Source organism: Camelus dromedarius, chromosome 4 (genome assembly GCF_036321535.1).
Source record: "Camelus dromedarius isolate mCamDro1 chromosome 4, mCamDro1.pat, whole genome shotgun sequence".
In the NCBI taxonomy this organism is placed as follows: domain Eukaryota; kingdom Metazoa; phylum Chordata; class Mammalia; order Artiodactyla; family Camelidae; genus Camelus; species Camelus dromedarius.
The window spans coordinates 14241598-14262813 of record NC_087439.1 but is presented as its reverse complement, the minus strand read 5'-3'; the positions used below and the strand labels follow the sequence as shown (position 1 = coordinate 14262813).

Sequence of the window (21216 nt, the reverse complement as noted above, 5' to 3'; positions counted from 1 at the left end):
GTCTTATATCCATATCTTTCCTTAAATTAGAAAAGTTCCAGTCATTATTTCTTCAAATAAGCTCTCTGACCCTTTCTCCCATCTCTTTTTCTTCTCCTTATGGGATTCCCATAATGTGTATACTGTTCCATTTGATGCTATCCAATAAGTCCCATAGGTTCTGTTTACTTTTCTTTGTTCTCCCCCTCCCTACCCCTGCACCTCCCCATCCCCACTCCTCAGACATGATAAACTTTAAATGATCAGTCTTCAGGTTCACTGATTCTTTTTCTACTCTTTGAGTTGGCTGTTGAATCCCTCTAGTGAGTTTTTTCAATTAGGCTTTTGTACTTTTCAATTCCAGAATTTCTGTGTTTTTTAAAAATAATTTCTATATCTTGGTTCATCTTTGGTCCATACCTAATTTTCCTAATTTTCTTTAGTTCTTTGTCCATGTTTTCTTTTTGCTCTGAGAGCATATTTCTGAAAGCTGTTTTAAAGTCTCTCTAGTAAGTCTGAAACCTTTGTTATTTTACAGATAGTTTCTAGAGATAGAGTTTGTTTTTCACTGGACCATGTTCCCCTGTTTCTTTGTATGCCTGTGCTCTTTTGTTGAAAATTGGGCACTTGAAAAAATAGTAACCACTTCTTCCAATCTTTGGGGACTGGCTTTGTGCAGAGGAAAATGCTCACTTATCAGTCCAGTAGGAAGCCTCAAGATAGTCTCAGTTTTTTTTTCCCCCATTTATCTTCCCTGGGCCTGTGCATGCATGTTCCCCTCACCCCAACCCCCCAATGCCCCTGTATACATGGCTGTTTTAAAATGTCTTGATTTCTTTAAGAGTTTCACCTCTGTTTTTTCTTAAGGCCTTAGGTGTTCTACTGTGTTTGAAAACCAGTAATCTCTTGTTTTCAGATTGTGTCTATAGTCCTCCTGAAGTTTTGAGTCACCATGCAGACATCCACTGCCTTCCATGCTTCCAACCTGAGAACCAAACTATGCTGGCATTTCTGTCAAGCAAGACAGAAACCAGTCCCTCAGGTAGCCCACAGATAGGCCAGAGCATGCAAACAGGTTCTACTCATTTCTTCCATTTGAAGGAAGGACCTGGGAGTTGAACCACATCCTTCTGATCATACTGCTCTGTGCCTGGGAGGGAACGAGGACATGCAGACATGCCGGGAAACGTCCTGCCTTCTTGAGTGTGGATTTTCTTGATCAGGCATTTGCTTGGTTGCTGCAGATCCTTAACTGGTTTGCAGAGCTCCCCTAATGCTATGTTAATCATTCTATCGTTGTTTACTTGATGTTTCCATGGGGAAATGAGGCCTGGATCTTCCCAGTCTGCCATCTTGCTCATATCAGATCTGTTTGTTTTATTAAATTGCGTTTTTACAGTTTTAGTCGTGGTTTGGAAGCTTAGACAGATTCAGAATCACAGATAATCTTCCAAACCTCTAAATCATGATAGAAATGTGACACTATTGCTGAAAAATATATTGATGAGAGCTGTCATCTTTGTTTTGTTTCTAATTTAATGGCGATCCATCTAGGAGTGTGTCACAAACAAACATAATTATTGGGGGGTGATAAATGCCAAATTACAATTGAGATCATTGCTAGCTCTGTTATAAACAAATTAATGGTAAACAAATAAAACCAAAGCAGAATTCAAGGAAAAAGTAATAAATCAAACAGCAATAGAAGACTCTTGCTTTAGATCTCTAACAAGCTTTGAGGTGATACTGAGGTTGCTGTCTATAGTTCACACTATGAGTAGGACTGATTTCAGGCCCGCCTCATGTACACTGACGGCATAAAACAATAACAAATGTAACTCTGAAAAGTGTACATCTTGTGATCATTTACCAAAAAAAATAGGCACTTTACTTAGCATAGGGCCCTTTAATTACAGAAGCATGATAAATGAGGAACTTGTGAATGTCCATGAGTATGATGGTTAAATCTTAAGAAGTAGTACATATTACAAGTATTTAACTACAAATTAAATATGGAAAAAGAAAACCTCAATGATTATATTTTCTTTATTAATATTCTTAAATGTTGTGGGGAACTGTGACTATATCTCCTAATGGTGGACATTATTTCACAATATTTAATTATTATTTATACTGAGGTCCTACATTTAATTCACTAAAATTTTATTTAGTGTATTTGCATTTATTTCTTTATCTAAATTGAAAATTTTTATGCGCTCTCTTTTTAAGACATACTGTGAAGATAATGTAAACTTAAAAATTTGGAATTTTTCCTTCTTTTAATATACTCTAAAATGTCTCAGATGGTACAGGAATTATTTGTCTTGGAGGCAAAATCTGTGGCCCTGTACTTTTGTGGAACTACTTAAACATTATCTCAATTCCTTATATGTTTACTGGTTTACTCCAGGTTGTAAATTATGTCAATTATTATTTTTGCTAGAAAAGAAAAAAATGCTCACTTTGTTGAATTTTCCAATAACTAAGTGTGCATTTTCATATACACTTTCCAGTTACTGAAAAAAGAAAAAAAATTGTATGATTCCTTTTGTCTTTCCAGATTCTGTGTAATCCTACCACATCCAGCACCCCAGTCTTTAGGAAATGCTGCTTGTTGTTCAAAGAAAGAAATTTTATATCAGCACAAGGAAATTAATAACTTTCCCTCTCATTTCCCAGAGAAAAATTTTGTGATTTCCTGTTTTATCTTTATTTATATAATTCTGTACTATATTGGTGGTAAGCAAAATCTTCAACAGAGTTTATAGTCATTGGGGACATTTCTCACTTTAATTTGTATTCCCAGCTGCATCTAGTGTAATAGTCTACATTCTAAAATACTCCAGTACATTTTGCTAAATAGCATGGTTTACAAAGAATTGGCCAACTGCTGAGTACCCAGATCTCATAGTTTTTCAAGCCAGAGCTGGCTAAACATTTGTAAGAATGATATAAAAGCATTAAAAAATTTTTTAAATAATTTTTCTAAGTGGCTTTAAAAGTTAACTCTAAAATGCTGTGCTTTTCTAATATCATGAAACAATACAGAATATTTAAAAGTATTTTAACTTCCTTAAAGATACTTTCCAATTATTAAGTATAAATGTCTTTGGACTGTTTCTTGACCTATTCACAGTTGGAACTACTCACAGCTGTGAATGTGAACACCAAGAGTAAAGTAAAACCATTTAAATAAAAAATAATTCAAACTTCTGAGTTGTCAACAGAAAATCCCATAGAAAAATTTTATGGATGGAATGTGCTGCCCCATTGTTTTAGACAAACAAATTTATTTCAGAAAACATTAACAGTCTGTTTTTGTGAAGGCTCAAGCACATCAGAATGGTTTTGAAGCAATAAAATAAATACAGGGAAGAGATAAAAGAAAAGTGAAGATTTAAATTTTCGATAATTGTTGTGATGTGTTGAGAATCAAACAAAGAATCTGTGTATTCCATGTTAATATCCAAAGCCTAATGGAGCCAAACGTGTTAATACTCCATGTTTGTATTTTGGGATCCAAGCCTCAGATAAATGAGGCTAAAAATAATTGCAGTCAAATTAATCTATAGCAAGTATCTGTATTTTAAAAATTACTATTAATGTATGTTTAACTAATGGCACTGTATCTCTGAACCCTTTCAGGTAACATTTATACCACTTAATTAATTGGGCAATCATTTTCTAAGTACCTATTAAGAGAACCAGAGATATGTGAAGTGATCTAGGGAATATAAATATAAAGCTATCTAAGATGGGATTCTTACTTTAAGGAGATAATAACGTTGACAAGGATATGATGGCTGTTCATACATGGTTTTAAGCGTTAGCATCACTACCATCACCACCACCATCATTGTATCATCATCAGAGCTGCTTTCATTCATTCATTCATTCATTCATTCATTCATTTTTAAATTATGTATGGCATACCTAGTATGTGCCAAACACCATACAAAATGCTAAGGATATAGCAGAAAAGATGGTCTAGGTGACTGACATCATGAAGCTTCTATTCTAGAGAGCTGAGACAGATAACATGAACATTGGAACAGCTTAATGTATATTACTATAGATGTCTGGTTAACTATAACATGACATATAATCAAATATGGTAATGCTCTGAAGAAAAATAAAGCCGATTGAAGTCGTAGATGGGGATATGGAATGTTATTTTAGAGAGGGTGTTCCAGCAAGGCTTCCCCAAGAAAGGAGCATTTAAGATTGAGGCTTGAAAAGTGAAATGATGAGAAAGAGAGAAAGAGGGATATGTGCACATGTCCTGAGGAATAACATTCCCAGCAGTTTAATTAGTGTGAACTTTCTTATTGTCCATTTAAGAAAGAGCTTTGTATTCAAACAAATTTGTTTTAATCCTTGTTACATTTAAAAATAATTAGCATTATGATTCCAGTTGTTCAGATTAAAAAAAAAAAATCTGAGACTTAGAAAAACGTAGAAGCCTGTTTGCAGTCTCAGAGCTGTTAAGTAGCAGAGTTGGGCTTAACCCTATCAGTACAACGTATGTTGGGTTTTGTTTTTTTTTTCCAAAAGAAGGAAAATCATATCTGACTTGCATGATTGGGGGAAATTCCCAAGAGGAGAGATATTTGAGCGGATGTTGAATGATTGACAATGTCTGTAATTGGATGCATATGAAAGGCACTGGATGGAGAAAATCTGGGAGTGGAATGGTGACGTGAAGTTTGAAACATCTGAGGCATATGTGGGAAACGGTGATCAGAGCAGAATAGGGCAGTTGTTCTTTCTCACAAAAAAATCAAGCTGGATGAAAAACTGTAGCTGGGCTATAGACAATTGTTATTCCAGACTCACACATTTGCACTTAATTCTTTAGACAGTATAGGGACATTAAAGGACCTTGTGGAATAAAGTGATGTAAGTAAAACCATGCTTCAGAAATATTATAATGGTTACAGAGTTTAGGCTGGATGGAGAGGAGAGAATTATAGTAAGAGTTCATTACGTCTGCTCTTCCTAAGCCGAGACTGGTAGATGCCTTGGACATTGAGCCATTTTAGAGGAGTCACTCATTCTTATGTGTATCACTTTATGAACAGAAAAGTCTTTTTTACTAAAAAACAAACAAACAAACAAACAAAAAAACACATTTTACCATTTTTTAAATGGTGTATTTTTTCTAGTCTACTGTTACTGGGAAATATGAATTTATTTGAAAACATTACGGGATTCAGAATAGTTTTTATATAATTGTGAATTTTCTCAAAAGGTGTTAAAGTACAACTATTATTATGTAGGGGTTCAAATTGTCCCTTGATTTACTTACTTACTGATTGACTCGTGCATTTATCTTAGAAATATTTGCTTTTAGAAAAGCATACTATAGTGGGTGTGGTTTCTGAAGCCAGACTTTCTGAACTGGACCCTGAGGTCTCCCCCTTATTGACAGTAAGTGGATTTGTTATTCATCTCTCTAAATCACATTTTTCTCACCAGCAAATTTGTCAAAATAATAGTCATTTCAACTGATTCTTAAGAGGATTATGTGAGATTGTGAATATAAAGTACTCAGTGCAATACCAAATCCATAGTAAGATAGCTTTTCTGACTGTTAGACAATGTTTGGTGGACATTACAGAGTGACATCATTTAAAAACTGAAAAGCACACTCCGAAGTCACTTCTCTAAAAATTTGCCTTGAGATCTATTGGCGCTGAAACAAGATCAGAATGAGTAGATTTAAAATGATCATTTACTCTTGTTTCCTTTGCTGGACTGAGAAGAATCACTTACTCGTATTCTTTTCCATTTTTTTGTACCTCCCTTTGAGTTAATAAATAGGAAAGCATTTATGATTCTTGGCCCAGATACACTTCCTATTGTTTGCTGCCCCTTCCTTCATTCTCTCTTAGTTCTTGAGATGAGTGTTTCACAACTTTTGGACCATCACAGGCTTCTGTTTCTCTCTAATCTATCATTCTGGCTTCTGAAAGCCTTAATGTGGAGAATGACTGGCCATCACATCACACAGACTCTGATGAAGAAACTCACCTAGAAACTTGCAGTCACACTGCATCCAGAAAAGGGTGACGGTCTTCAGACAACTCTGGCTTGCCTTGATGTTGTTACTTTAATGCTGGTAATCTACTGTCTCGATTTATGTGGAATAAGTTTATGAATGGAATGCTAACCAAAATGAAAGAGGAATAGAAGTGTTGGATAATAAGCACCAGTAAGAATGCAAGAGAGGGATGGAGTGAGCCGTTTCAAAAAAGGATGGAAGTGACCTCTGCTGGGTTTGGTTCCTCAGAGTGAAAGACAGACCTAAAGCTACTGATCTGAGAAGGGGGAGAACAAACAATAACAAAATGCTTCCTATGCATGCTCTCTTCTTGCATTTATTTGCAGCAAAATTCTTTAAATCCAAAGGGTTTATGGCAGAATTGAATGCCAATATCACTATATGAACATTGGCTTCAGTTCTTTAAACGTGAGTCGTAAGTACCGTTCCATTTATAGTTTATCAGATGTTTGCTGTTTTCTTTATCTTTGTTTAAAGGAAGACTAATGGCTTCTAGGGTGATTTGTGAACACAGAGAACTGAATACCTTTACGTTTTGTTTCATTTGTCCCCAAACCACTCGGCTATTTCTGAATAAAGGAGGCTTTATTAGGAATGAAGGAAAAAAAGGTTGGGGGTTGGGGTAGGGAGAAAGGAACAAGAGGCTTAGTGTTTTATAAACCTGATTGCAAAGAAAATTTGGCATTCATCTCAAACCAGTGTGGTCTGTGCTTTACTTTGGTGAATTATGCTCACGTTTCTAGTCAGCAGAGTAGAGCACAGATCATCTGAAAAATGAAAAGCTTTACTACATGTATTGTAAGAGATGCTCAGGTTTATCCTCCATCATCAGTCATACTTCCTTGCCAATATGCCTGCTGTCCTGGGAGAGGATGTCGTTAACCATTGATATAGAAGCACTCACCTAATTTAGTTACTACATTCTGTTGATTTTTTATGGGTGGTGGGGGAACTGTTTAAAAAGGACCTTTCGGGTTGACAAATGTGCGCTGATCTGCAGTGAGGGGCATTTTGAATGATTTTTCCCATCTCTAATCTTTTCTCCCCTCACCAGTTAGAAAAGTAGTCTATAGTGCTTCAGGAATATGAGTATTTAAATCTTTATTGTAGGTTCCATTGTAGCAAGAAAAAAATGTAAATGGGCACACTTTATTTCCATAATTATTTTGCAGAGTATCTTGGCTATCACCCTAGTGTTTATAGTCAGTGTATTTTAATGCCACCTATGTTTTGGACAGCAGGCATAAAGCTCTGCTGGTTTATCTCTTGGAGAAATAAGATTGCCCCTGCCCAGAAGATAGCCATTTATAATATATGCACCTTTGAATAATTAAATGAGCTACTGAAGAGGAAGAGGATTCTAATCAGCTTTCAAACTGTGATTCTTCCATGCACTGAATCATTCCTTTATGAATACATTTCTCTTGGAGCATGTATAATTATGAAACTTTTTTTTTTTTTCTGTCTCGGTAGGAACTGGGAAGTAACAGCCCTCCACAGAGAAACTGGAAGGGAATTGCTATTGCCCTGCTGGTGATTTTAGTTGTATGCTCACTCATCACCATGTCAGTCATCCTCTTAACCCCAGGTAATCTGTCTTTATTACTCTCTTATGATGGTATTGTGGATGATAATTTCACATTCAAATGCCTTAAGAGGGTCGTCATATGTGGTATCTTAGGACACATTAGCATTGGTTGGAATAAAAAAAAAACACCTCATAACCAGACATTTTGCAAATGGCACAGTGATTTTATGGTTTAAATATCATGCAAGATATTTTGGGGAAGCTGAAATATAAAGGATATATATTGAGAATGCCAAGGAGATGTTTGGTCTGCAGTGCTACTTCGAGACTCGTTATGTTTGTCAATTTAATAGGGGACATTTGACTTCTATTGTGGGTGGAGATGAGGGAGTGGAGTCTGGAAGTTTCCATACATAGGAGATAGCCCAACTGTAATGACAGTGGTGAAGGAGGATTTGACAGAGAGAATTAGATCAAAAGAGAATGAGCTAAGCCTCTAAATATTAGCACCTCTACTTTCTTTCTCTCTTCCTTTTCTTTCTCTGTGGTTTCTACGTTCCCAGTTGCTCTCTGTCCAAGGACCCTCTCCAAACTGCCCTTGCAGTGCTCTTTATGTTGTGCTCCTTGGGTTAAAGAGTTGAACACTGATATGTAGATTATCAGTAGGTTTTGTTCTTTGGGGATTAAATCAGTACTCAGAAGCTTTACTCCTCCTCAGTAGGTACTGGTATGAAAGGCAGAGAGAGGTTACTCCCACTTTAAACTCCAGCTGTCTTCCAAAAACAAAGAATTGGCATGCCACTACAAGCCACCCAACTAGCTTGCTCAGAGACTGGTCACCATACGTGGCTCAGCGTTAGAATAAACAGTCAGCGCTGTGACAGGACTGAGCTAGTCCCCAAGTCAGCTGAAGCTACACAGCTCCAGCCTGTTGTTAAACGCTGTGTATTTATAGTTCAGTTCCTGCCCCAGCTTTGTTATTTATAAGCCCCTTAAACATGTTGAACTCATTTCCTCTTTACAACATGTGATTAACAGAGGCTCTCTTTTGGAGTCATTTAGTCAACTAGTTATGGTGACTAATTATACAAATTGCAGTATTGGTTGTTCCAATATGGTACTTTGTGAAACACATCATCTTTGAAAAAAAGTTTGACTTTGAGATGTGTAAATTTCCAAAAATATAGTTTGTAGTTTTTATTTAACGTATGAAGAGATTGAGAAAGAAATTAAGGGAGTCAGGAGAGAGGAAAGGGGAAAAGAAGAATAATTAAGAAACAGAAAGAAGGAAAAAAAAATTTCCCTGGTAAGAGCTGGCTTATCCATCATTCTCTCCGGGAATCCTTTGTTAACCGGCTCATTTGTACATCTGCTGTACAGTGTAACTGAGCAATGTGATGGCTGTGAGTTCCTACCAAATGCCAAGAATCTCTGTTAAAGGAAGATGAGCTTATGTTCAGTGTAGTGTTTCACTTAACCATAGCGATTCTGACATGATTATTAAAAAATGAATGACTTGTTTCACTGTCTTCTGTTGGTGACTGCTAACCAGGTGGAAGAAATGAGTGTCAGAATGCCTGTGTGTGTCTCTTGAACTTTCTTCTGTCTGATTCTAGTTTCCTTTTCCCCAGGGACTTGCTCTGCTGCCGTAGTGATTCTTTGATGTCTTTGCGAGTTTGGTATAACCAAGACCTTACAGAGCTGGACACTCACTCAATTAAACCTCCTCTACCCAACCCTTTCCTGGTTGCCCCAGTATAAAAACACAGTATAGCTACATTCATTTTGTCATGCACTTACTCATTTATTAAAGCAAGGGTTTAAACAAGACACACATTGGCTTGAGTTCTGACTCTGTAAGTTACTAGTTTTGTGAAGTTGACTAGTTACTTAACCTTTGCCTGTCATGTCACTCATCTGTGTGATGGGTGCAACTCTTAGTGCCGATTATACAGTGTTACTACGAGATGATAAAATTGAGGTGTCTGATACAGTGTGGAGAGCTGCCGCCGCCATCCCTCTTATTACTGCTACTGTTAAGTACTTCTTGATCACCAGGCAGAATGCCACACACAGTGCTATGTGAGGGGGATTCCTAAGAAAGACTATAAAGTCTTCCAGGAATAGGGATCTTCTGTGATTTCAATGTTAAATGATGGCAGATGGAAAAGTACTAGATGTTGAATCCGGAGTCAGCCTTTCAGTGGTCTGTTCATTTGTTCACACATCAGTAGACGGTTATGGAGTTCTTAACAGCTTCCTAGGGACTATGGGGGTTGGCCTCGCCACCCCCTACTTTATATCTGTCACTTCCAATCCCTTCTGCCCCAACTGTACAAACATACAACCACACACCCCTAACCCAGAGAGTTAATTTCATACAAGATAATCATACAAATGAAAGTGGCAATTATTATTCAGAATTACAGTTTCCTAAGTTTTTCCTACATACCACATATTCACATGTCTTTGGATTTCACTGTTATTTTTGGCAGGGATGTTATGAAATGAAAAAGAAAAGTCAGCATGCTAGTGTGGAAAAAGCATTGCTACAGAAAGCAATCAGCCGGTTACAGATACTCTCTGTTTGTAAACTCAGTGTCACCAGGGGCTGGAAGATAGTCTAAACAGATTAAGTGAGGAGGAGGGATGATGGTGGTTAGGAATCTGCTCGAGTTCTGAGCAGGCAGACACCAGCCTGGCTGCATGGCCTCACACCCCGCAGCAGAATGGGACAGAAGGCCAGGAGACCGACGGTTTCTGGCCCAAGGCCTGAGTCCTAAGCCTTGAAGTACTCTTAGAAGTTATCTGGTTTTGCCTCCCTCATCAGACAGGAAAGAACCCGAGTCTGTTTAACCTCTGGTTCTGAGGACTAGAATGTGCATCAGGACCACTAGTGTGGACTTCGGGCTTGGCAGGTCTCTGGGCCTGGGCACGACCGTGGTCAAACCTCAGAGCGCTAACTGCACCGGGCCTCCCTGTTCTAACCCTCAGACTTGAGACCCCTCAGCAGTGTTAGAAGAGACCCCCCCCCAACCCCAGGGGAAAACCTCCAACGGAGGCGATAACAGGAAATATCCCCCTCTGATCTTCCCTTTGTCCACACATATGTCCCCAAGGCCCAGCTTTCTAGGTAAAGCCAGTTAGGCAAATGGCAACTTTCAACCAGGAAGGGAAGGAGAGGAAATTTCTGATCCTGAAATTATACAGCAAGACACTGGGCCTTTTAGAACAAAGGGCTGATTCTATAACAACTTTTCCAAGAAGGAGGAGGATCAGAAATCATTATGCCTTCCTTTTCTAGCTATATGACCTTGGGCAAATCACTTACCTCCTTTGACCTTGACTGATTAAAGAAAAGGGCATCTTTGGTTTGCCAAAATGTGAGGTGATCTCTTGAAGTTCATCACAGCTCTAATAGCTATGATCTAATCAAACAAGAGCACTAATAGTGTCATATTTAGTAATACACATAGCAATAGACTAAATCTGGTAAGCTCTCTCACTAAGCCCCTTCTACCCTGAAAATATATTTTAGTGGGGTTTTTTTTTGGAGTGGGTGGGGGAGACAGTGTACAAAGAGTTATCTAGTCTAAGAAATGATTTAGAACATGTTTTGCTCAAAATAGCATCCCATTTTGCAGGTAAGGGATGTAAGCCTATAACCAGAGAATCACATGTTCATTGTAATTTTGGTTTGATTGCAGATTTTATTACAGAAGTAATTTGACACAGGTGTCCTAATTTCCAAGCTTGTCAGCAACTTCCCTGCCTGCCAAGAGAAGTCCTAATTATTTTTGAAGAGTGGGTTAACCATTCAACAAGTATTTCTTTAATAAGGACCTGTTTCTGAAAGAAAAAAAAATTTCATTCCATTTTATTTTCTCATTAAAGGGCAGACTTATTTAGATGGATTGATCAAGCCCACATAGTTTTTGTTTGTATTAGATTCAGAGAAAAAAGAATATGTAACACGAGATCAATCATTATACTCTACAAATATATGAGTGTACATTTATGCTGTAAGTTGTGGGAACTAGTCTTAGTTAGCTATACGTTTACTCTGCAGTCTCATATTTATTTTTTAAGGTAGCATGACCGTGAACATGGCCAGGAAACATTTCACACAGAATACAGTTACCCGTTTTGATCTATTTTGAAATTAGAGATGTGTGTCTTATTAATTAGAATGTGTTCGGTAGAGGATATTCACCAAGCTCTTCAATCTGGTTGCCATGCTGAAATAGCCACCTGTAGGATGTGTTTACTCCACCAATTCTTCAGCCACAGTGGCCTCTTGCCCTTTGATTGGAGTCTGTAATCAGTCAGTGTCAACACAGGGTCATCAGGTTAATTCACTCTTATGGTTTACAAGAGACAACATGGTGAAGCACTGAAACTGTCTTCACTGTTAGCTCTAGATCTTGCTTGTAGGCATTTTTTTTTTTTTTTATTCCTTTAGTACCTTCTCTAGGTGAGCATCTTGGGTCGATCTTCACAGGTCTATCAGAGCATAAAAGAAGTCAAGCATTCATGTATAAGACATGTCAACTGAAAAATGAAAAAGCACAATGTGAGTGTTGTGAGTTAAGGGGTTTTTTTGGTGTATTTTTAACACCTTTATTATGGCATGATTCCTGTACTATAAATTATACATATTTCAGATGTACAATCTGATAAATTTTGATAAATGTACACACCCATGAAAACACCACCACAATCAAGATAGCTAACATTTCCATCACTCCCCAAGAGCTGCAGTTTTCAAATTCCTAGTTTATCCCTTCCCACCCCCTCTACCCTCAGGTAACCATTAGTTTGTTCTCTATGTCTGTGAGTCTGTTTCTTTCTTTTTTTTAATTGAAGTACAGTCAATTACAATGTGTCAATTTCTGGTGTACAGCACAATGTCCCAGTCTTGCATATACATACATATATTCATTTTTATATTATTTCATTAAAGGTTATTACAAGATATAGAGCATAGTTCCCTGTGCTATACAGAAGAAACTTTTTTCAAATCTATTTTTTATATATAGTGGCTAACATCTGCAAATCTCAAACTCCCAAATTTATCCCCTCCCACCCCCTTTCCCCGGTAACCATAAGGTTGTTTACTATGTCTATGTTCTTGTTTTGTAGATAAGTTCATTTGTGTCCTTTTTTTTTTTTTTTAAGATTCCACATATAAGCAATATCATATGATATTTCTCTTAACTTTTATTTGGAGCAAAATGAGGACTATAACCTGGGAGACAGCATCTCAGATAACTCTGAGAAAGTGCTTTGAAGAGGCAGGGGGTACTCAGTATTCTGATTTCAGTGAAGGGGCAATGTGCAGTTAAGCACACATTTTGGCAGAGGCTTGCTCTTGGTCACGAGGAGGAGATGACACTGTTAATGACTTTGGTGCTTTTTTAGATATGAGGAGACACAAGAATTTGGGCTCATAAAATCTTCTCCCAAAATATCTAATTATCTGAAGGCCTGTTCTGCCAGTTTTCCCAGAGCACACGGTGCCTCATTCCTGATCTCCACTCTGGACTCTTCAGAGAGTGTTGAAGGGTAGCAACTGCAGTGACTTGTGACTTAATCCTTGGAGAGGCAAATGGCAAGTGACAGTTTTTAGTTGGCAACATCAGAACTCTGCTTAATCTCAGTTAAACAATCATTTAATAGGGATTGTCCAGTTCCATTATATAGGCTTTATTTTCCCTTCTAGAGGTATCCCTGATAGTAAAACTTTTACACTAGACTTCATTTTGGGAAACAATTTATACAGGTTGATATTGCCACTGTGATGTTGATGGCTAGATAAGTCTTTAATGTTAGAGAAGGATCTGATCCTTGAAGTTGGGCTCAAAGTGTTCATTTGAGACAAAATTTAGAACCAGGGAAGTAGAGGGAACCCAAGAAATTTAAGGAACCCTTTCTGGAAAGGAAAAGAAAACAAAACAAAACAAAATTAAGTTAACATTTAAGGATGTGTGTCTTAATTTGAAGAAATACAAGCTTATGTATATTTTACAAAGGGAATGCCCAATCATCTCATTTATTCCTCATAAGAAACCACTTAAAGAAGGTAGAGTTGTTTTCTGGATGGTAGGTCTAAGGCCAGCAGAATTTGGATGACTTAGGTACCGAGTTTGCGGAGAACTTACAGCAGATAGTGATTGAGGTGACCTTGCTATCAGACTGACTTCAGTTCATGTCCTCGCCTTGGTATGTGTCTGCAAATATGACTTTGAGGCAAAAAGATCTTTCTTCCTACTGTCTTAGACATCAGGATTTTTAAAAAAAGAATGATTTGACCCTTTTAAATGAGGTTTGGAAAAGATTAATCTGTCTCTATTTATAAAAATTTTTTTTCCCCAATAAACAGTTGATAAAATTAAGTACTTTATTGGACTGGTGACAGCTGATTTGTTATTGTTATGCAAAAACTCAAAATGAATTTATTCTGGTTACCATTATGTTCTACAAAAATAATAGCTCCTGGTTAGAGTTAGTTAAAATGTCATGTTATATTCTGTTGCGAGCAATCTCTTGGCAGCTGTAATTTAAAAGGTGTCATTTAAGCATCTGACCTGTGTTTTAAAATGTCAGAGCAACAATTAAACTATCCCATTATGCCTTTATGAGGGGGGAAATAATGTTTTACAGATTTTGAGATTTGCAGTACTTACTTGTAAACATCAACATCGACCAAGATGCAAATCGTTTATTTTATTTTGTTGAATTAAAAAAAAGAGCTATGTTGTATTGGCACACATAAGCTAAATTGCCTCTGCTTGTTTTTCCAAGAAACCACACAGATGAACACATTTGAATATGGTATTACCCAGACATAATCAGGCTGCCAAAGAGAAAACAATGACAGATTCTAACAGTTTCCTCCCAGATAACACGGATTGCTGTTGCTTTTTCTAACAGATTTATCTCTTATGTTGAATGAAAAATAATTTTCTCTGGAACAAATGAAGTACGAGTAGTTATGTAGTTTTTGTCTTTGCTTTTTAGTGGCATTTCTATTTTTAAGTCAGATTTTATTTCCTCACTTATTTTCATCTTTTTGTATGGCCCAATCAGATAAATCATGGATTTAGTTTACATTATAATGTGTTCATTTTACCAGAGACAGAAGAGAATCTGTTAATAAGTAACATTAATTTGTTATCGGCTTGTTATATGACAGGAATTGTATTCCGTAATAAAATGTACTACTTTATTTATCCTTACACAACTAACATGAACTCTCTACTATTATCTTATTCATAGTCTACATTGTTCAGGTAAGTCATGCAAGTTAAATTGCTTGTCACACAACACAACTAGAACGTGGGGAGGCTGGGTTCCTGTTCCTGGCCCTTCTGTCTCTAATCTTTGAATTACAGTTAAAGATCTATATTATACCTATGGAAACATGGGCAGAAACATTTCAGAAAAAAAAAAGAAGAAAAATGAACTCTGCTTTATTCTGACTTTTTTTTCTTTCTTTTAATGATTGAATTAATGCTGTGTATTCCTAAAAGGGAATGCAAAGCAAAGGAGAAATTTAAGCTGGGGTGAACCAGAGGTAGACAAGGAGGAAGGGACAGAACCAGGCAACTGAAAAGTTTACATGTATTCTCTCTCAGCTATCATATTTTTTTCTGAGACTTCAAATACTCATGATAAAATATAAGTGAATATTTTCTTTCCTAAATCACATCGTATAAAAATTACAGGTCACTGTACAACTTTAAATATGCCATATTTTTTGTTTGCCTTCTTCTAATAGAAATATTTACTTTAGGAATATGATAGCCTGGCCTTGAAAATGGGGGATCAAGATAGCCTGGTCCTTGAGAAGCAAAGTTTCCTTAGGAGAGGAAGTTGCATCCAATTTCCCCTCCTCCTGGAAAAAAAAAATTAACATGCATTTGCTTCCTGTATTTGTGAAAGGGGATATTTTAATATGCAATTATCTGCCAGGGACTTTAAAATCCAATTCCTTGGCTTTGAAGTGTAACTGAAGCCACCTCATTCCAGAGTTCATTTATTAGGTCTAAGAAGATACAGTATCTGTAAAAATAAATTACCCTTAAGTTAAAACAGTATTTTAAACTAAATAATCTCTCACTTTCTGGCATCCTCTGGAAATTGAAAATTTAGCTGGAGCAATTTCAATGCTTGTTAATTGTTTTGGCTTATTTTTTCACACACTCTTTCTCTTGGTCTAAGATTGTTCATTTGAATGTAAAATCCAGCTGGGAAAATTCTCTGGAAAAACTGGAATCAATGAAATTAGAAAACATCCTTCCTTAAATAGAAGACTGTGCCTTAAATCTGTGCATAATTTGACTCTTGCATGGGGTGTAGAAGGTCTCTGATCCTAGACTTGTAGCCTACCCTGCTTTCTCGGGGACAGCATCAGTGATTATATAGCGTTAGAAAAACAGACCTGATGAATTTTACTTTTTTATACGGGTTACAATTCAGCATTTAGGAGTTCTAGTTACTTGAATTACCTCTTCTTAACACATTCACTGTCTTTCTTCTTTGAAATTCTTGTGCTGATAATTTTTCATTTAATTTTAACTCAAATGAAATTCATATACCCTAAAATTATCCACTTTAAAGTGAACAATTCAATGGCATTTAGTATATTCACAAGGTATGCAACCAACTATATCTAGTTCCAAAACATCTTATTACTCGAAAATATAATGTGCCCATTAGGAAGTTACTCTCCATTTTCCACTTGCCCCAGTTCCTGGTAGTCACCAATCTACACTCTGTCTCTGTAAGTTTACCTATTCTGAATATTTCGTATAAATAGGATGGAAAACTGTGTGACCTTTTTGGTTTGACTTCCTTCACTTAGCATAACGTTTTAGAGGTTCATCCACATTGTCACGTGTCAACACTTCAATCCCTCTTACAGCTGAACAGGATTTCAGTGCATGTATGTACCACAGCTTGTCCATCCATCTGCTGATGGAAATTTGGAATGTTTTCACCTCTTGGTTACTGAGAATGCTGTTGCTATAAACATGTGTGTATACACATTTTTTTGTTTCCAATATTTGGATATGTATCCAGGAATCGAACTGCAGAGTTACATGGTAATTCATGTTGAACTTTTTTGAGAAACTACCAAACTATTTTCTACAGCAACCCAACCGTCTTCCGTTTGTAACAGCAGCATACCTGTGTTCTAGTTTCTCCACGTCCTCACCAATACTTGTTATTTTCCATTTAATTGATGATAGTCATCCAAGAGATCTGACGTGACATCTCAGGTAGTTTTAATTTCCATTTCCCTAATGATTAGTGTGGTTGAGCATCTTCTCATATGCTTATTGGCCATCTGTGTATCTTCTTTGAAAAACTGTCTATTCAAGTCTTGTGCATGTTTTAATTGAGTTATTTGATTTATTGCTGATGAGTTGTAGTTCTGTGTTCTGGATAATAATCTTTCTAGATATATGATTTGCACATTTTTTCTTCCATTCTGTAGGTTGTCTTCACTTTATGACAGTGTCCTTTGATGCACAAAACTTCTTAATTTTTATGAAGTCCAGTTTATCTATTCTTCTTTGGTTACTCGTGCTTTTGGCATTATATCTAAAAACCCATCACTAAATCAGAGGCACGAAGATTTACGATTTTAGCTCATATAATTAGGGCACTGATTGATTTTGAGGTAGAAAGTCCAACTTCATTTTCTGCACGTGGACATACATTCCACCTAGAAACATTTGTTGAAGAGACTATTCCTACCCACTGAATGTTATTTTTTTACTCTTGTTGATAATCATTTATCATAGATAATATTGGCTTATTTAAGGACTTGAAATTTTAATGCATCGGTCTGTGTCTAACCTTATGCCACAGTTTTGATTAGTGCAGCTTTGTAGTAAGTTTTGAAATTAGAAAATGTGAGTGCTCCAAATTTACTTTTAGTTTTTTTGCCTATTCAGGGCCTTTTACAATTCCATATGGATTTGAGGATTTTTTCCATTTCTGCAAAAAAAGGCAATTAGGATTTTGATAATGTTTGCATTACATCACTTTGAAATATTCTTTCAATCATTAAACAGAAATTATCTTTCCACTTGCTTCTATCTTTAATTTCTTTCAGCAGTGTTTTATATTTTTAAATGTAAATTCTTTACCTTCTTAGTTAAATTTATTCCTAAGTATTTTATTCTTTTGAGTGGATTAGATCAAATTGATTCCTTAATACCCATTTTTGATTATTTATTGCTGACTCATAGAAATACAGCTGATTTTTGAGTGTTGATCCAACACTCAAAATGCACAATGTTAAATTTACTTACGAGCTGTGGAAGATTGTTGTAGAGTCTTTCAATTTTCTATATATAGGAGACAATGACATGTGGAAATAGAGATGGTTTTACATTTTCATTTCCAAATTGGCTGTCTTTTATTTCTTTTTCTTGCTTGGCTAGAATTCTGGTTAGAATGTCCAGTACCATTTTGTGTAGCAATGGTGAACGTGGACATCACTGTCTTGTTCTTGATCATGGGAGGACGCTTCCAGTCTTTCATCACTGACTACTGCCTTAGCTGTGGGCTTTTCATAAAGACTTCATTTCATATTGAGGAAGTTTCCTTCTGTTCCTAGTTTTTAAAATGTTTTTATAAAGAAAGAATGACAGGTTTTGTCAAATGCATTTTAGCATCAATTGAGATGGTCATGTGCTTTTCCTCATTTTTCTATTAAGGTGTTGTATTACATTGGCTGCTTTCCTTCTGTCAGGTTGCCCTTATGGTCCTGGAATAGCCCTCTTTGCTGATAGTGCATAATCCTTTTGATGTGCTGCAGAATTTGGCTGGCCAATTAAAAAAAAATCTGCTGTCTTCTACTAGTATTTAATTGAAGATTTCTGCATCTATACTTATAAGGAATACTAACTTTTTTCATATGTTGTGTTTGGATTTGGGCCAGAATATTTCTAAAACTTACAGAATGAGTTATTAGGTATTCCTCCCTCTATTCTAGTTTTTGGAAGAGTTTGAGAAGAACTGGCATTAATCCTACTTTAGATGTTTGGCAGAATTTACAAGTGAAGTCATTTGCTCCTAGAATTTTCGATGTTGGGGGCTTTTTGGTTATGGATTCAGTCTTACTAGCAATTGGTCTGTTCAGGTTTTTCACTTCTTGAGTCAGTGTGGTAGTGTGGGTGTTTCTATAAATGTGTCCATCTTGTCTAAGTTATCTAATTTGTTAGCATATAATTATTCATAGTATTCTTTCATGATCATTTTCATTTCTGTAAAATTTTAGTAGTGCTTCCACTTTTATAACTGACTTACCGTTTGCACCTTTTTTCTTTTTTATCTTAGTCAGTCTAAGTAAAATTTGGTCAATTTTGTTCTTTTCAAAGAACAAACTTTTGATTTTATTAGTTCTTTCCATTGGTTTTCTATTCCCTATTTTATTTATCACCCTTATAATGTTTATTACTTCCTTTCTTCTGCTAGATTTTAGTTAATTTGCTCTTCTTTTTCTATATCTTTTCATTATAGTTAGGTTATTGATTTGAGATTGTTGTTTTTTAATGGAGGTGTTTAGCACTAAGAGTATCTCTTTGAGTAACGTTTTCACTGAGCCCTATCAGTTTGGGTATGTCATATTTTCATTTTGATTTGTCCCAAAGTATTTCCTAATTTCCCTTGTGATTTCTTTGAAATATTGCTTGTTATAAGTGTATCATTTATTATCCTCATATAGGTGAATTTTCCAGTTTTCTTTCTGTTATTGATTTTTACCGTCATTCCATCACATTTAGAGAAGCTATTTTAAATAATTTCAATATTTTTAAATGTATTGAGTCTTGTCTTGTGGCTTAACATATGGTCTATCCTGGAGAACGTTTCATGTACTTGAAAAGAATGTATTGCAGTGTTGTTGGAGAAAGTGATATATACATACATATTTATGTATATATCTTTTTTGAATATATATTGATTGATTAATATTGAGATATTGATTTTGGAAAGTCAGTATTCTTTGTGATTTGTGGTCTCCAAAGTCACTGTTCCTATAGTTTGTGTTTAGCTAGTGTTTTTAGAAAGATTGTCAGGAGCCAAGAAGTGGAGGTGGGGAGAAGGGAGGAAAAAAAACCCTCTCATTCTTTTCAAATTAGTTCTGTTCTGAAACACTTATTCAGATAATTTACAATCCTACCTTAGCCTTCACTTCTTGTGCGTACTGAGCTTAGAGTTTGGCCAGAGTTGAAAACTTAGGGTATCTTCAGATCGTTTTTGAACATGCATCCTGCATTGGGCATACATGTGGCTTTTTAAATGCCTAATTTCCCAAAGAACCTCTCTTATTTCCCAGCCTTTCCTCCCAGCTTTGGATGCTCTGAACTGTGCCTTGACGGTGTCTTTTCCCCCATGTAGCTGTGGCGTGTTCATTTGCTTTACGATGTTGAGGAATACCCACTACTTTTCTGCCCTGAGTGTTCTAGGTCAAGTGTAACAAAAATAAGTGCCTTGTGTTGGTCAAGACAGTTTAGAGCAGGCAAACACAATCCTTTGAGAATAAAATCTACTCTGCTCCCTCTAGAACCAGGGGCCAGGGTCCCGTACTCCAAATGCAGGCTGCTGACTCAAAAATTGCCAGTAAGGGACAGTAAGGGAGTTGGGGTGGTGGCAAATAAAAATGCCACAAGCTTTGCTACTGTTTTTAAGTTGCTTTTTTCTTGATTCAGTGTTCGCTTGACTTTTGTAAACATCTGATTATTTCCCAGAGTTCTGACAAAGTTTATTCTGATAGTTTGCTTAGTTGTTTGATGTTGCTAGAGGAAGACTAGCTCTTGGCTCTGCCTGTTCCTTTATGTTCACTGTTATCACTCTAATAACAAGCTTTACTGACACAATTTATGTGCACTGCCCTCTGTCATTTGTGATCAACCTGAGTTCCTTGTTATATTTGAAGCCATTAAGCACAGGTTGGTATCTTTACCATTTACGTTGTTTCCTTCATTTATTGTATCATGCATAATAGTTTGCACTAGCGATACAAACTGAGTTTTCAGTAAATATTGACCAGTGACAAATTTATTCACTTTTGCATTAAAAATTAGACTGTCAAAAATAGTTCATAAAAGTTCTTGATGATGAACATAATAAATAACAATGTAGTATGATCATTAAATCTGATGTTATTACTGAATCAAAAAAGAGTCCACATCTGTAGAGACCAAGAGTAATATTTACTATATAACCTTAGCAGTTTGAAATGTGTGTAAAATAAACTTAATAAAATACACAACATACACAGAGGAAGGCTTAACTGAGGGTACTCTAACAAATCACTGAGGATACAAAAATGCTTTAGGGCATTTGAATTAAACCTATAAATATTTTCTGGAGTAGAAATTTAAAATTAGTATCTGGACATTTAAAACAAACTGTATTCGTTTAAAATGGCAAAATAAAACTATTACCTGTAAATATATATAATATATAATGAAAATAGTTACCTTTTCAAAAATTTGTAAGAATGTCATTTGATATTTTTGCAAATATTTAATGTCTAGTTTAATAGGAGACTGTAGGATTCTCATACATACTCCTGTGTTAATTCTTTTACAAGAATTTGTTTTGGTTGAGGTATATGAAGGAA

General features: G+C 36.0%; 1 protein-coding gene across 1 annotated transcript in view; it reads left to right on the top strand.

Moving 5' to 3' along the window:
- DPP10 (dipeptidyl peptidase like 10) overlaps positions 1-21216 on the top strand; it is a 559220-nt gene that overhangs the window by 111336 nt on the left and 426668 nt on the right. Inside the window, exon 2 of the mRNA XM_031451288.2 lies at positions 7517-7631. Within this exon, the coding sequence (XP_031307148.1) occupies positions 7517-7631 (115 nt within the window). The remainder of the gene's footprint in view (positions 1-7516; positions 7632-21216) is intronic.